This window comes from Bombina bombina, chromosome 9 (assembly GCF_027579735.1).
Source record: "Bombina bombina isolate aBomBom1 chromosome 9, aBomBom1.pri, whole genome shotgun sequence".
Classification (NCBI taxonomy): Eukaryota; Metazoa; Chordata; class Amphibia; order Anura; family Bombinatoridae; genus Bombina; species Bombina bombina.
The window spans coordinates 289,415,875-289,434,775 of NC_069507.1; the positions used below are offsets into that span (position 1 = coordinate 289,415,875).

The window sequence follows — 18,901 nt, forward strand, 5'->3', positions numbered from 1 at the left end:
TACTGTAGGACCTTGCTATTATGTATCACAGGGAAAGGACTAGATGTGTACTGTAGGAACTTGCTATTATGTATCACAGGGAGAGTACTAGATGTGTACTGTAGGACCTTGCTATTATGTGTCACAGGGAGAAGACTAGATGTGTACTGTACCAACTTGCTATTATGTATCACAGGGAGAGTACTAGATGAATACTGTAGGACCTTGCTATTATGTATCACAGGGAGAAGACTAGATGTGTACTGTACCAACTTGCTATTATGTATCACAGGGAGAGGACTAGATGTGTACTGTAGGACCTTGCTATTATGTATCACAGGGAGAGTACTAGATGTGTACTGTAGGACCTTGCTATTATGTATCACAGGCAGAGGACTAGATGTGTACTGTAAGACTTTGCTATTATGTATCACAGGGAGAGGACTAGATGTGTACTGTAGGACCTTGCTATTATGTATCACAGGGAGAGTACTAGATGAGTACTGTAGGACCTTGCTATTATGTATCACAGGCAGAGGACTAGATGTGTACTGTAGGACCTTGCTATTATGTATCACAGGGAGAGTACTAGATGTGTACTGTAAGACTTTGCTATTATGTATCACAGGGAGAGGACTAGATGAGTACTGTAGGACCTTGCTATTATGTATCACAGGGAGAGTACTAGATGTGTACTGTAGGACCTGGCTATTATGTATCAAAGGGAGAGGACTAGATGAGTACTGTAGGACCTTGGTATTATGTATCACAGGGAGAGGACTAGATGAGTACTGTAGGACCTTGCTATTATGTATCTCAGGGAGCGTACTAGATGTGTACAGTTGAACCTTGCTACTATGTATCACAGGGAGAGTACTAGATGTGTACTGTAGGACCGTGTTATTATGTATCACAGGGAGATGACTAGATGTGTACTGTAGGACCTTGCTGTTATGTATCACAGGAAGAGTTCTAGATGTGTACTGTAGGAACTTGCTATTATGTATCACAGGAAGAGTAGTAGATGTGTACTGTAGGACCATGCTATTATGTATTACAGGGAGATGACTAGATGAGTACTGTAGGACCTTGCTATTATGGATTCACAGGGAGAGGACTAGATGTGTACTGTAGGACCTTGCTATTATGTATCACAGGGAGAGGACTAGATGTGTACTGTAGGACCTTGCTATTATGTATCACAGGGAGAGGACTAGATGTGTACTGTAGGACCTTGCTATTATGTATCACAGGGGGAGTACTAGATGAGTACTGTAGGACCTTGCTAATATGTATCACAGGGAGAGTACTAGATTTGTACTGTAGGAACTTGCTATTATGTATCACAGGGAGAGTACTAGATGTGCACTGTAGGACCTTGCTATTATGTATCACAGGGAGAGGACTAGATGTGTACTGTAGGACCTTGCTATTATGTATCACAGGGAGAGGACTAGATGTGTACTGTAGGACCTTGCTATTATGTATCACAGGGAGAGGACTAGATGAGTACTGTAGGACCTTGCTATTATGTATCACAGGGAGAGGACTAGATGTGTAGTGTAGGACCTTGCTATTATGTATCACAGGGAGAGGACTAGATGAGTACTGTAGGACCTTGCTATTATGTATCACAGGGAGAATATAAGATGTGTACTGTAGGACCTGGCTATTATGTATCACAGAGAGAGGACTAGATGTGTTCTGTTTGACCTTGCTATTATGTATCACAGGGAGAGGACTAGATGTGTACTGTAGGACCTTGCTATTATGTATCACAGGGAGAGTACTAGATGTGTACTGTAGGACCTTGCTATTATGTATCACAGGGAGAGGACTAGATGAGTACTGTAGGACCTTGCTATTATGTATCACAGGGAGAGTACTAGATGTGTACAGTTGGACCTTGCTACGAGGTATCACAGGGAGGATACTAGATGTGTACTGTAGGACCTTGCTATTATGTATCACAGGGAGAGGACTAGATGTGTACTGTAGGACCTTGCTATTATGTATCACAGGGAGAGTACTAGATATATACTGTAGAACCTTGCTATTATGTATCACAGGGACTAGATGAGTACTGTAGGACCTTGCTATTATGTATCACAGGGAGAGTACTAGATGTGTACTGTAGGACCTTGCTATTATGTATCACAGGGAGAGGACTAGATGAGTACTGTAGGACCTTGCTATTATGTATCACACGGTGAGGAATAGATGAGTACTTTGGGACTTTGCTATTATGTAAAACAGGGAGAGTACTAGATGAGTACTGCAGGACCTTGCTATTATGTATCACAGGGAGAGTACTAGATGAGAACTGTAGGACCTTGCTATTATGGATTCACAGGGAGAGGACTAGATGTGTACTGTAGGACCTTGCTATTATGTATCACAGGGAGAGGACTAGATGTGTACTGTAGGACCTTGCTATTATGTATCACAGGGAGAGGACTAGATGTGTACTGTAGGACCTTGCTATTATGTATCACAGGGGGAGTACTAGATGAGTACTGTAGGACCTTGCTAATATGTATCACAGGGAGAGTACTAGATTTTTACTGTAGGAACTTGCTATTATGTATCACAGGGAGAGTACTAGATGTGCACTGTAGGACCTTGCTATTATGTATCACAGGGAGAGGACTAGATGTGTACTGTAGGACCTTGCTATTATGTATCACAGGGAGAGTACTAGATGTGTACTGTAGGACCTTGCTATTATGTATCACAGGGAGAGTACTAGATGAGTACTGTAGGACCTTGCTATTATGTATCACAGGGAGAGGACTAGATGTGTACTGTAGGACCTTGCTATTATGTATCACAGGGAGAGGACTAGATGAGTACTGTAGGACCTTGCTATTATGTATCACAGGGAGAATATAAGATGTGTACTGTAGGACCTGGCTATTATGTATCACAGAGAGAGGACTAGATGTGTTCTGTTTGACCTTGCTATTATGTATCACAGGGAGAGGACTAGATGTGTACTGTAGGACCTTGCTATTATGTATCACAGGGAGAGTACTAGATGTGTACTGTAGGACCTTGCTATTATGTATCACAGGGAGAGGACTAGATGAGTACTGTAGGACCTTGCTATTATGTATCACAGGGAGAGTACTAGATGTGTACAGTTGGACCTTGCTACGAGGTATCACAGGGAGGATACTAGATGTGTACTGTAGGACCTTGCTATTATGTATCACAGGGAGAGGACTAGATGTGTACTGTAGGACCTTGCTATTATGTATCACAGGGAGAGTACTAGATATATACTGTAGAACCTTGCTATTATGTATCACAGGGACTAGATGAGTACTGTAGGACCTTGCTATTATGTATCACAGGGAGCGTACTAGATGAGTACTGTAGGACCTTGCTATTATGTATCACAGGGAGAGGACTAGATGAGTACTGTAGGACCTTGCTATTATGTATCTCAGGGAGCGTACTAGATGTGTACAGTTGAACCTTGCTACTATGTATCACAGGGAGAGTACTAGATGTGTACTGTAGGACCTTGTTATTATGTATCACAGGGAGATGACTAGATGTGTACTGTAGGACCTTGCTGTTATGTATCACAGGAAGAGTTCTAGATGTGTACTGTAGGACCTTGCTATTATGTATCACAGGGAGAGTACTAGATGTGTACTGTAGGACCTTGCTATTATGTGTCACAGGGAGAAGACTAGATGTGTACTGTACCAACTTGCTATTATGTATCACAGGGAGAGTACTAGATGAATACTGTAGGACCTTGCTATTATGTATCACAGGGAGAAGACTAGATGTGTACTGTACCAACTTGCTATTATGTATCACAGGGAGAGGACTAGATGTGTACTGTAGGACCTTGCTATTATGTATCACAGGGAGAGTACTAGATGTGTACTGTAGGACCTTGCTATTATGTATCACAGGCAGAGGACTAGATGTGTACTGTAAGACTTTGCTATTATGTATCACAGGGAGAGGACTAGATGTGTACTGTAGGACCTTGCTATTATGTATCACAGGGAGAGTACTAGATGAGTACTGTAGGACCTTGCTATTATGTATCACAGGCAGAGGACTAGATGTGTACTGTAGGACCTTGCTATTATGTATCACAGGGAGAGTACTAGATGTGTACTGTAAGACTTTGCTATTATGTATCACAGGGAGAGGACTAGATGAGTACTGTAGGACCTTGCTATTATGTATCACAGGGAGAGTACTAGATGTGTACTGTAGGACCTGGCTATTATGTATCAAAGGGAGAGGACTAGATGAGTACTGTAGGACCTTGGTATTATGTATCACAGGGAGAGGACTAGATGAGTACTGTAGGACCTTGCTATTATGTATCTCAGGGAGCGTACTAGATGTGTACAGTTGAACCTTGCTACTATGTATCACAGGGAGAGTACTAGATGTGTACTGTAGGACCGTGTTATTATGTATCACAGGGAGATGACTAGATGTGTACTGTAGGACCTTGCTGTTATGTATCACAGGAAGAGTTCTAGATGTGTACTGTAGGAACTTGCTATTATGTATCACAGGAAGAGTAGTAGATGTGTACTGTAGGACCATGCTATTATGTATTACAGGGAGATGACTAGATGAGTACTGTAGGACCTTGCTATTATGGATTCACAGGGAGAGGACTAGATGTGTACTGTAGGACCTTGCTATTATGTATCACAGGGAGAGGACTAGATGTGTACTGTAGGACCTTGCTATTATGTATCACAGGGAGAGGACTAGATGTGTACTGTAGGACCTTGCTATTATGTATCACAGGGGGAGTACTAGATGAGTACTGTAGGACCTTGCTAATATGTATCACAGGGAGAGTACTAGATTTGTACTGTAGGAACTTGCTATTATGTATCACAGGGAGAGTACTAGATGTGCACTGTAGGACCTTGCTATTATGTATCACAGGGAGAGGACTAGATGTGTACTGTAGGACCTTGCTATTATGTATCACAGGGAGAGGACTAGATGTGTACTGTAGGACCTTGCTATTATGTATCACAGGGAGAGGACTAGATGAGTACTGTAGGACCTTGCTATTATGTATCACAGGGAGAGGACTAGATGTGTAGTGTAGGACCTTGCTATTATGTATCACAGGGAGAGGACTAGATGAGTACTGTAGGACCTTGCTATTATGTATCACAGGGAGAATATAAGATGTGTACTGTAGGACCTGGCTATTATGTATCACAGAGAGAGGACTAGATGTGTTCTGTTTGACCTTGCTATTATGTATCACAGGGAGAGGACTAGATGTGTACTGTAGGACCTTGCTATTATGTATCACAGGGAGAGGACTAGATGTGTACTGTAGGACCTTGCTATTATGTATCACAGGGAGAGGACTAGATGAGTACTGTAGGACCTTGCTATTATGTATCACAGGGAGAGTACTAGATGTGTACAGTTGGACCTTGCTACGAGGTATCACAGGGAGGATACTAGATGTGTACTGTAGGACCTTGCTATTATGTATCACAGGGAGAGGACTAGATGTGTACTGTAGGACCTTGCTATTATGTATCACAGGGAGAGTACTAGATATATACTGTAGAACCTTGCTATTATGTATCACAGGGACTAGATGAGTACTGTAGGACCTTGCTATTATGTATCACAGGGAGCGTACTAGATGAGTACTGTAGGACCTTGCTATTATGTATCACAGGGAGAGGACTAGATGAGTACTGTAGGACCTTGCTATTATGTATCACAGGGAGCGTACTAGATGAGTACTGTGGGACCTTGCTATTATGTAAAACAGGGAGAGTACTAGATGAGTACTGCAGGACCTTGCTATTATGTATCACAGGGAGAGTACTAGATGAGAACTGTAGGACCTTGCTATTATGGATTCACAGGGAGAGGACTAGATGTGTACTGTAGGACCTTGCTATTATGTATCACAGGGAGAGGACTAGATGTGTACTGTAGGACCTTGCTATTATGTATCACAGGGAGAGTACTAGATGTGTACTGTAGGACCTTGCTATTATGTATCACAGGGGGAGTACTAGATGAGTACTGTAGGACCTTGCTAATATGTATCACAGGGAGAGTACTAGATTTTTACTGTAGGAACTTGCTATTATGTATCACAGGGAGAGTACTAGATGTGCACTGTAGGACCTTGCTATTATGTATCACAGGGAGAGGACTAGATGTGTACTGTAGGACCTTGCTATTATGTATCACAGGGAGAGTACTAGATGTGTACTGTAGGACCTTGCTATTATGTATCACAGGGAGAGTACTAGATGAGTACTGTAGGACCTTCCTATTATGTATCACAGGGAGAGGACTAGATGTGTACTGTAGGACCTTGCTATTATGTATCACAGGGAGAGGACTAGATGAGTACTGTAGGACCTTGCTATTATGTATCACAGGGAGAATATAAGATGTGTACTGTAGGACCTGGCTATTATGTATCACAGAGAGAGGACTAGATGTGTTCTGTTTGACCTTGCTATTATGTATCACAGGGAGAGGACTAGATGTGTACTGTAGGACCTTGCTATTATGTATCACAGGGAGAGTACTAGATGTGTACTGTAGGACCTTGCTATTATGTATCACAGGGAGAGGACTAGATGAGTACTGTAGGACCTTGCTATTATGTATCACAGGGAGAGTACTAGATGTGTACAGTTGGACCTTGCTACGAGGTATCACAGGGAGGATACTAGATGTGTACTGTAGGACCTTGCTATTATGTATCACAGGGAGAGGACTAGATGTGTACTGTAGGACCTTGCTATTATGTATCACAGGGAGAGTACTAGATATATACTGTAGAACCTTGCTATTATGTATCACAGGGACTAGATGAGTACTGTAGGACCTTGCTATTATGTATCACAGGGAGCGTACTAGATGAGTACTGTAGGACCTTGCTATTATGTATCACAGGGAGAGGACTAGATGAGTACTGTAGGACCTTGCTATTATGTATCTCAGGGAGCGTACTAGATGTGTACAGTTGAACCTTGCTACTATGTATCACAGGGAGAGTACTAGATGTGTACTGTAGGACCTTGTTATTATGTATCACAGGGAGATGACTAGATGTGTACTGTAGGACCTTGCTGTTATGTATCACAGGAAGAGTTCTAGATGTGTACTGTAGGAACTTGCTATTATGTATCACAGGGAGAGGACTAGATGTGTACTGTAGGACCTTGCTATTATGTATCACAGGGAGAGTACTAGATGTGTACTGTAGGACCTTGCTATTATGTATCACAGAGAGAGGACTAGATGTGTACTGTAGGACCTTGCTATTATGTATTACAGGGAGATGACTAGATGTGTACTGTAGGACCTTGCTATTATGGATTCACAGGGAGAGGACTAGATGTGTACTGTAGGACCTTGCTATTATGTATCACAGGGAGAGGACTAGATGTGTACTGTAGGACCTTGCTATTATGTATCACAGGGAGAGGACTAGATGTGTACTGTAGGACCTTGCTATTATGTATCACAGGGGGAGTACTAGATGAGTACTGTAGGACCTTGCTAATATGTATCACAGGGAGAGTACTAGATTTGTACTGTAGGAACTTGCTATTATGTATCACAGGGAGAGTACTAGATGTGCACTGTAGGACCTTGCTATTATGTATCACAGGGAGAGGACTAGATGTGTACTGTAGGACCTTGCTATTATGTATCACAGGGAGAGGACTAGATGAGTACTGTAGGACCTTGCTATTATGTATCACAGGGAGAGGACTAGATGTGTACTGTAGGACCTTGCTATTATGTATCACAGGGAGAGGACTAGATGAGTACTGTTGGACCTTGCTATTATGTATCACAGGGAGAATATAAGATGTGTACTGTAGGACCTGGCTATTATGTATCACAGAGAGAGGACTAGATGTGTTCTGTTTGACCTTGCTATTATGTATCACAGGGAGAGTACTAGATGTGTACTGTAGGACCTTGCTATTATGTATCACAGGGAGAGGACTAGATGAGTACTGTAGGACCTTGCTATTATGTATCACAGGGAGAGTTCTAGATGTGTACAGTTGGACCTTGCTACGAGGTATCACAGGGAGGATACTAGATGTGTACTGTAGGACCTTGCTATTATGTATCACAGGGAGAGGACTAGATGTGTACTGTAGGACCTTGCTATTATGTATCACAGGGAGAGTACTAGATATATACTGTAGAACCTTGCTATTATGTATCACAGGGACTAGATGAGTACTGTAGGACCTTGCTATTATGTATCACAGGGAGCGTACTAGATGAGTACTGTAGGACCTTGCTATTATGTATCACAGGGAGAGGACTAGATGAGTACTGTAGGACCTTGCTATTATGTATCACAGGGAGCGTACTAGATGAGTACTGTGGGACCTTGCTATTATGTAAAACAGGGAGAGTACTAGATGAGTACTGCAGGACCTTGCTATTATGTATCACAGGGAGAGTACTAGATGAGAACTGTAGGACCTTGCTATTATGTATCACAGGGAGAGTACTAGATGAGTACTGTAGGACTTTGCTAATATGTATCAAAGGGAGAGTACTAGATGTGTACAGTAGAACCTTGCTATTATGTATCACAGGGAGAGTACTAGATGTGTACTGTAGGACCTTGCTATTATGTATCACAGGGAGAGTATTAGATGTGTACAGTATGAACTTGCTATTATGTATCACAGGGAGAATATTAGATGTGTACTGTAGGACCTTGCTATTATGTATCACAGGGAGAGGACTAGATGTGTACTGTAGGACCTTGATATTATGTATCACAGGAAGAGTACTAGATCTAGATGTGTACTGTAGGACCTTGCTATTATGTATCACAGCGAGAGTAGTAGATGTGTACTGTAGGACCTTGCTGTTATGTATTACAGGGAGAGGACTAGATGAGTACTGTAGGACCTTGCTATTATGTATCACAGGGAGAGTACTAGATGTGTACTGTAGGACCTTGCTATTATGTATCACAGGGAGAGTACTAGATGTGTACTGTAGGACCTTGCTATTATGTATCACAGGAAGAGTACTAGATGTGTACTGTAGGACCTTGCTATTATGTATCACAGGGAGAGGACTAGATGTGTACTGTAGGACCTTGCTATTATATATCACAGGGAGAGTACTAGATGAGTACTGTAGGAACTTGCTATTATGTATCACAGGGAGAGGACTAGATGTGTACTGTAGGACCTTGCTATTATGTATCACAGGGAGAGGACTAGATGAGTACTGTAGGACCTTGCTATTATGTATCACAGGGAGATGACTAGATGTGTACTGTAGGACCTTACTATTATGTATCACAGGGAGAGTACTAGATGTGTACTGTAGGACCTTGCTATTATGTATCACAGGGAGAGGACTAGATGTGTACTGTAGGACCTTGCTATTATGTCTCACAGGGAGAGGACTAGATGTATACTGTAGGACCTTGCTATTATGTACCACAGGGAGAGGACTAGATGTGTACTGTAGGAACTTGCTATTATGTATCACAGGGAGAGGACTAGATGTGTACTGTAGGACCTTGCTATTATGTATCACAGGGAGAGAACTAGATGTGTACTTTAGGACCTTGCTATTATGTATCACAGGGAGAGTACTAGATGTGTACTGTAGGACCTTGCTATTATGTATCACAGGGAGAGGACTAGATTATAACTGTAGGACCTTGCTATTATGTATCACAGTGTGAGGAATAGATGACAACTGTTGGACCTTGCTATTATGTATCACAGGGAGAGTACTAGATGTGTACAGTTGGACCTTGCTACTATGTATCACAGGGAGAGGACTAGATGTGTACTGTAGGACCGTTGCTATTATGTATCACAGGGAGAGAACTAGATGAGTACTGTAGGACCTTGCTATTATGTATCACAGAAAGAGTACTAGATGTGTACTGTAGGACCTTGCTATTATGTATCACAGGGAGAGTACTAGATGAGTACTGTAGGACCTTGCTATTATGTATCACAGGCAGAGTACTAGATGTGTACTGTATGACCTTGCTATTATGTATCACAGGGAGAGTACTAGATGAGTACTGTAGGACCTTGCTATTATGTATCACAGGCAGAGTACTAGATGTGTACTGTAGGACCTTGCTATTATGTATCACAGGGAGAGTACTAGATGTGTACTGTAGGACCTTGCTATTATGTATCACAGGGAGAGTACTAGATATATACTGTAGGACCTTGCTATTATGTATCACAGGGAGAGGACTAGATGAGTACTGTAGGACCTTGCTATTATGTATCACAGGGAGAGGACTAGATGTGTACTGTAGGACCATGCTATTATGTATCACAGGGAGAGGACTAGATGTGTACTGTAGGACCTTGCTATTATGTATCACAGGGAGAGTACTAGATGTGTACTGTAGGACCTTGCTATTATGTATCACAGGGAGAGGACTAGATGTGTACTGTAGGACCTTGCTATTATGTATCACAGGGAGAGGACTAGATGTGTACTGTAGGACCTTCCTATTATGTATCACAGGGAGAGGACTAGATGAGTACTGTAGGACCTTGCTATTATGTATCACAGGGAGAGGACTAGATGTGTACTGTAGGACCTTGATATTATGTATCACAGGGAGAGTACTAGATGAGTACTGTAGGACCTTGGTATTATGTATCACAGGGAGAGGACTAGATGTGTACTGTAGGACCTTGGTATTATGTATCACAGGGAGAGTACTAGATGAGTACTGTAGGACCTTGGTATTATGTATCACAGGGAGAGGACTAGATGAGTACTCTAGGACCTTGCTATTATGTATCACAGGCAGAGTACTAGATGTGTACTGTATGACCTTGCTATTATGTATCACAGGGAGAGTACTAGATGTGTACTGTAGGACCTTGCTATTATGTATCACAGGGGGAGTACTAGATGTGTACTGTAGGACCTTGCTATTATGTATCACAGGGAGAGTACTAGATGAGTACTGTAGGACCTTGCTATTATGTATCACAGGGAGAGTACTAGATGAGTACTGTAGGACCTTGCTATTATGTATCACAGGGAGAGGACTAGATGAGTACTGTAGGACCTTGCTATTATGTATCACAGGGAGAGTACTAGATGAGTACTGTAGGACCTTGCTATTATGTATCACAGGGAGAGGACTAGATGAGTACTGTAGGACTTTGTTTTTTATGTATCACAGGGAGAGGACTAGATGTGTACTGTAGGACCTTGCTATTATGTATCACAGGGAGAGGACTAGATGTGTACTGTAGGACCTTGCTATTATGTATCACAGGGAGAGTACTAGATGAGTACTGTAGGACCTTGCTATTATGTATCACAGGGAGAGTACTAGATGAGTACTGTAGGACCTTGCTATTATATATCACAGGGAGAGGACTAGACGTGTACTGTAGGACCTTGCTATTATGTATCACAGGGAGAGTACTAGATGAGTACTGTAGGACCTTGCTATTATGTATTACAGGGAGAGTACTAGATGAGTACTGTAGGACCTTGCTATTATGTATCACAGGGAGAGTACTAGATGTGTACTGTAGGACCTTGCTAATATGTATCACAGGGAGAGAACTAGATGCGTACTGTAGGACCTTGCTATTATGTATTACAGGGAGAGTACTAGATGTGTACTGTATGACCTTGCTATTATTATTATTATTCACCCACAAGATGGCACGTGTGCAATCACCCTTAAGAATCCACTATTGCCTTGCCACACATGCAATGACCCTCAATAATCTGCACTCACCACGGCACACATGCAATCATCCACAAGAATCCACACTCACCCCACACATGTGCAATTACCCTTAAGAATCGATACTCGCCTTGGCACACGTGCAATCACCCATAAGAATCTGCACTCAGCCTGGCACACATGCATTCACCCTCAAGAATCTGAACTCAGCCCTCCACACATGCAATCACCCTTAAGAATCGACACTCGCACACATGCAATCACCACAAGTATCCGCATTCCCTCAGCACACGTGCAATCAACTACTAGAATCCCTACTCAGCCTGGCACATGTGCATTTACCCACAAGAATCTGCACTCGGCCCAGCACACGTGCAATCACCACAGGAATCTGCACTCCCTCGGCACACGTGCAATCAACTACTAGTTTCCACACTCAGCCCAACACACATGCAATCACTCTCAAGAATCTGCACTCACCACGGCCCACGTGAAATCATCCACAAGAATCCACACTCATACCGGCACATGTGCAATCACCCTCAAGAATCTTCACTCAGCCCCGCACACGTGCAATCACCCACAAGAATCTGCACTCAGCTTAGCACACTTACAATCACCCACAAGAATCTGCACTCAGCCCGGCACACGTGCAATTGCCCACAAGAATCCTTACTCAGCCCGGCACACGTGCAATTGCCCACAAGAATCCGCACTCAGCCCAATACACGTGTATTTGCCCACAAGAATCTGCACTCAGCCCAGCACAAGTGCAATCACCCTCAAAAATCCACACTTGCCCCAGCACACGTACAATCACCACAAGAATCCGCACACCACGGGCACATGAGCAATCACCTACTACAATCCCCACTCACCCCCACACATGTGCAATCACTCATAAGAATCTGCACTTAGCTCGACATACGCGCAATCACCCACAAGAATCCTCACTTAGCCCGGCACACGTGCAATCACCAACAAGAATCTGCACTCAGCTCGGCACACGTGCAATTACCCTCAAGAATCCTCACTCAGCCCGGCAAACGTGCAATCGCCCACAAGAATCTGCATTTGCCCTGGGACATGTGCAATCACCCACAAGAATCCGCACTCAGCCCAGCACACATGAATTTGCCCACAAGAATCTGCATTCAACCCAGTACGCGTGCATTCACCCACAAGAATCTACACTGTCCACAGCACAGGTGGAATCACCCACAAGAATCTGCACTTGCCCTGGTCATACGTGCAGTCACCCACAAAAATACACAGTCAGCCCAGCACAGGTGAAATTACCCAGAAGAATCTGCACTTGCCCAGCACACGTGCAATTGCCCACAAGAATCCGCATTTGCCCCAGAACTTGTGCAGTCGCCCACAAGAATGCACACTAGCCCTGGCAGTTATCGTAACTAACAGCACACACTCACCACAAGCACTTACAGTCAGTAACAGCACACAATCACCTACAAGCACGTACAGCACACATTGACTCACCTATAAGACTCCTACAGACTTTTATACAACATAAATCACAATAAAATGTATAGTAAGCCTTGCAATTGTCCAGTGACTATAGACATTTCCATCTGACTTCTCTTTTTTCCCGCAGATGGTTATGCTACTCTCACTCCTGGGCAGCCAGTGGAGTCTTTGGTTTGGATCATCTGTCCTCTCTGTGGTTGAGATGGGAGAGTTAGTAATTGATGTTGTTGTCATTGGTATCATCATTCTTCTTCAACGTCACAGACGCTCTCAGAGTCAAGAATTGGAAGAAACTTGCAGAGTGCCAACTCCTGAAAGCTCTTTTGGAGAAGAAGATATCAGCCAGATGCAGATTGCACACAACCTTACAGACAGACAGCTCAGAGTAGTTGCAGATATCACCCCTCCACCTGCTTATGAGAGTCTGGACTTGAGTTCTGTGGGAGGGGGGTCTTCTCGGGCATCCAGTATGCGTAGCAATATGTCCCACCGTAGGGGGTCTAGGGCAGGCAGAGAGTGAGGGCACAAAATTGAGGGCACAATGGGGGTAAAATGATATTGGGATAATAGAGCAGGGGCAGATAAAGAATAGTGCTAGAGAGGTAGAAAACTGCAGAGACTAAAATCACTAATGGTAGACTGGAATAGGGAAGGGTCAGGACAGAAGAGAGTGGTATAATGATTGTATATACACTGTTGGGTACATTATGGTCACTGTGTGTTAGTTTGTACTGCTAGGAAGGGTCAGTGCGAGTAACTCTATACTGGGGAGTTAGTGTAAGTAACTTACGCTGAGGAGTCAGTGTGAGTAACTGTACGCTGGGGAGTCGGTGTGGGTAACTATGGGTGATGCTAGGGGGAGGGGACACTGGGTATATCTGTGCATACTGAGTTTGGTTTATAAAGCTGTAATACACAAGATCTCCTCTCTCCAGCCAGTCAGTGTGAGTAACTGTATACCGGGGAGTCAGTGTGGGTAACTATATACTGTTTGTGGGTAACTATGGGTGATACTGGGGGGAGGGGTCTCTGGGTATATCTGTGCATACTGAGTTTGGTTTATAAAGCTGTAATACACAAGATCTCCTCTCTCCAGCCAGTCAGTGTGAGTAACTGTATACCGGGGAGTCAGTGTGGGTAACTATATACTGTTTGTGGGTAACTATGGGTGATACTGGGGGGAGGAGTCTCTGGGTATATCTGTGCATACTGAGTTTGGTTTATAAAGCTGTAATACACAAGATCTTCTCTCTCCAGCCAGTAGATTTTTATGCTACATAATATCATATTATTATAGGTATGTTACATATTATCAGGCATTGAATCAATAAATGTCTCATCCATGTTACAACTTGTCTAATAAACTAATCACAGGGTTATTGGTAATTTATGTAACCACTAGATGAAAATTAAATTAAAGATTATTGTCAAACGTGAATTACTATTGACTGTATTGATTTCATTGTACTAGAGCATACTTAGTGTACACCTCACTGGTCAGGTAAGTGCACTTAATCAGCCACATCTCTCTGCTAACTATTATACACTGAAGAATGTAAATAAGGTTGCACATAAAAACACAAATACACAACACCATTATTTATCATTATAAGACTACACTGTGTATTCATTGTATAAAGGATAAAATATAAATAAAATATTCATTAAGCCTAAGTGTTTCATTCCTTATGATGTATGTTTCTCAAAAAAGAAAGCTAAAACACCAACCTTAATGGTGTTTATATTTAATGTCACAAGTGACTCACATATAGCAGTGTTGTTCATGAGCTCTGTAGTTTAAAAGTGACTAAATACAACAGCGCACTCAAGTGATCTCCCTCAGTGAATGGACCTCACAGGTCAGTATTACACCTGGTTCCCCAACAGGCTCTTCAGAGTCACCTGAGGCCCATTCATGAAGTTTAATGGAGAAGCCTACCGCATGTGCAATGAACCATATCTAATAACCATTTTCATACAGCCCTTGGCTCTACATCTGCTAGTTTAAAAAAAAAAAAAAAAAAAACATAAATTAAGCTTACCTGATAAATTCTTTCATGGTGGAGTCCATGATCTATTACTCTTGGGAATTACTCTTCCCTACCACGAGGAGGTGCCAAAGATTCCCAAACGCCATGAATTCTATAAAACCCCTCCCACCTCACCAGTACCTCAGTCTAACGTATAGCCAATCACAAAGAGGAAGGAAAAGTAATGAGTCAACAAAATAGGAGCAGGAAAAAAAGATGTGCGCAAAAAAAGGAAAAAAACAGGGTCTACGATCCATTACTCCTGGGAACAAATACCTAAGCAGGAGAGTCCACTATTAAAAACAAAAAAGGGTGGAATCTAGAAAAAAAACAACATTTTTTCACTGAGAAACTAAATCTACAACCCTAATAGAGCCTAGAAAAAAGGCAATAAAAATAACCAACAGGCAAAAATAAATCAACCTCAGACAACTGCCTGAAGGACACCCTACCAAAGGTTGTCTCAGAAGAAGCAAGAACATTAAAATGGTAAACTTTGGGGCTTATGATGCCCCATGTTTCTGGCGGGCCTTCAGGCTCGCTAGAAACACAAGTTATAAAGCAGTGGTCTAAAGACCGCTGCTCCATAACCTGTCCGCCTGCTCTGAGGCTGCGGACAGACATCGCCGGAAATTGACACCCCCTGCTAGTGGCCGATTGGCTGCGAATCTGCAGGGGGCAGCATTGCACCAGCAGTTCACAAGAACTGCTGATGCAATGCTGAATGCGTAGAGCGTAATGCTGTCCACATTCAGCGATGTCTGTCGGACATGATCCCCTGATCTGATCATGTCGGACAGACATTTGATACATCGGCCCTAAAGTATCTAAAGAAGACCAAATAGCTGACTAGCAAAACTCGCTCCTCTGATAAAACATTCTAAAAATACAAGAGGTGTCAACTGGTCTGAAAACAATTTGCAGAACGCCATTTAGGGGAAGGCTGATCGGCCTCCAAGAAAACTATATGAATCAAAATGTTCAACCAAGAAGCCAAATAAACAGCAGAAATTCTCTGAACTTCCTCTGAACAGCAAGAGGAACAAACAAACTAAGGGGGGTAGTTATCAAGCCGTCAACCTCAAATATGCTGGAATTCTGCAGCGTATTTGTGGCGAGGCTGATTCGCCTTAGTTATCAAAGGCTAGAGACCGGCAAAAGTAGAATTTAGTGACGTAAGCTTCGATCCGCCGGACTCAGTCCGACACAGATCGATTCTTACGTCACTCCAGATGTTCCGCACACAAGTGCGGCACAATCTGACTACTTTTGCTAGTTATCAAAAAACTAGCAGGTACGCTCGGCACTTTTCCGGCCCAGCGTACCTGGTTTTCAATCCGCCGCCCTGGAGGCGGCGGATCCCATAGGAATCAATGGGAGTCTGACCATAGCGAAAGTACAAGTTCGCTGCTGCCAGACATCCCATTGATTCCTATGGGAGCTGTCTGCACCTAACACCCTAACATGTACCCCGAGTCTAAACACCCCTAAGCTGTCCCCCCCTACACCGCCGCAACTAAATAAAGTTATTACCCCCTAAACCGCCGCTCCCGGAGCCCACCGCAAGCTACATTATACATATTAACCCCTAAACCGCCGCTCCCGGACACCACCGCAACCTACATTATACCTAGTAACCCCTATCCTGCCCCCTCTATAATAAAGTTATTAACCCCTATCCTGCTGATCCCGCACCTCGCCGCAACTAAATAAATAGTTTAACCCCTAAACCGCCGCTCCCGGACCCTGCCGCAACCTATATTAAATTTATTAACCCCTAATCTGCCCCCCCTACACCGTCGCCACCTATAATACATTTATTAACCCCTATCCTGCCCCCCCTACACCGCCGCCACTGTAATAAGTTTATTAACCCCTAAACCTAAGTCTAACACTAACCCTAACACCCCCCTAACTTAAATATTAATTAAATAAATCTAAATAATATTTCTATTATTAACTAAATTAATCCTATTTAAAACTAAATACCTTTAAAATAAACCCTAATATAGCTACAATATAAATAATAATTATATTGTAGCTATCTTAGGATTTATTTTTATTTTACAGGCAAATTTAAATTTATTTTAACTAGGTACAATAGCTATTAAATAGTTATTAACTATTTAATAGCTACCTAGCTAAAATAAAGAGAAATTTACCTGTAAAATAAAAACTAACCTAAGTTACAATTACACCTAACACTACACTATACTTTAATAAATTATTCCTATTTAAAACTAAATACTTACCTGTAAAATAAACCCTAAGATAGCTACAATATAATTAATAATTACATTGTAGCTATCTTAGGATTTATATTTATTTTACAGGTAACTTTGTATTTATTTTAGCTAGTTAGAATAGTTATTAAATAGTTATTAACTATTTAATAACTACCTAGCTAAAAGAAATACAAAATTACCTGTAAAATAAATCCTAACCTAAGTTACAATTAAACCTAACACTACACTATCATTAAATAAATTAAATACAAATAACTACAATTAAATACAATTACATAAACTAACTAAAGTACAAAAAATAAAAAAAGCTAAGTTAAAAAAAAAAAATAGGTTACAAACATTTAAAAAATATTAAAATTTTAAGCTAATTACACCTAATCTAAGCCCCCTAATAAAATAACAAAGCCCCCCAAAATAAAAAAATTCCCTACCCTATTCTACATTAAAAAAGTTCAAAGCTCTTTTACCTTACCAGCCCTTAAAAGGGCCTTTTGTGGGGCATGCCCCAAAGAAAACTGCTCTTTTGCCTGTAAAAGAAAAATACAACCCCCCCCCAACATTAAAACCCACCACCCACATACCCCTAATCTAACCCAAACCCCCCTTAAAATAACCTAACACTAATCCCCTGAAGATCATCCTGCCTTGAGTCGTCTTCACTCAGCCGAGCCACCGATGGAACTGAAGAGGAGATCCGGAGCGGCAGAAGTGATCCTCCAAGGGGCGCTGAAGAAATCTTCCATCCGATGAAGTGATCCTCCAGGCGGCGCTGAAGAAGTCTTCTATCCGGGCGATGTCATCTTCCAAGCGGGGTCTTCAATCTTCATCCCACCGACGCGGAACATCCTTCTTTCCCGACGTACTACCGACGAATGAAGGCTCCTTTAAGGGACGTCATCCAAGATGGCGTCCCTTCAATTCCGATTGGCTGATAGGATTCTATCAGCCAATCGGAATTAAGGTAGGAAAAATCTGATTGGCTGATTGAATCAGCCAATCAGATTGAGCTCGCATTCTATTGGCTGATCGGATCAGCCAATAGAATGCGAGCTCAATCTGATTGGCTGATTGGATCAGCCAATCGGATTGAACTTCAATCTGATTGGCTGATTCAATCAGCCAATCAGATTTTTCCTACCTTAATTCCGATTGGCTGATAGAATCCTATCAGCCAATCAGAATTGAAGGGACGCCATCTTGGATGACGTCCCTTAAAGGAGCCTTCATTCGTCGGTAGTCCGTCGGGAAAGAAGGATGTTCCGCGTCGGCGGGATGAAGAAAGAAGATTGAAGACCCCGCTTGGAAGATGACATCGCCCGGATAGAAGACTTCTTCAGCGCCGCTTGGAAGATGACATCGCCCGGATGGAAGACTTCTTCAGCGCCGCCTGGAGGATCACTTCATCGGATGGAAGA

General features: G+C 42.5%; 1 protein-coding gene across 1 annotated transcript in view; it reads left to right on the top strand.

The window, feature by feature from the left end:
• Positions 1-14,648, top strand: part of LOC128640610 (amiloride-sensitive sodium channel subunit alpha) — a 620,512-nt gene extending 605,864 nt beyond the window's left edge. Inside the window, exon 11 of the mRNA XM_053693079.1 lies at positions 13,338-14,648. Within this exon, the coding sequence (XP_053549054.1) occupies positions 13,338-13,730 (393 nt within the window). The 3' untranslated portion in view covers positions 13,731-14,648. The remainder of the gene's footprint in view (positions 1-13,337) is intronic.
• The last annotated feature ends 4,253 nt before the right edge of the window (positions 14,649-18,901 follow it).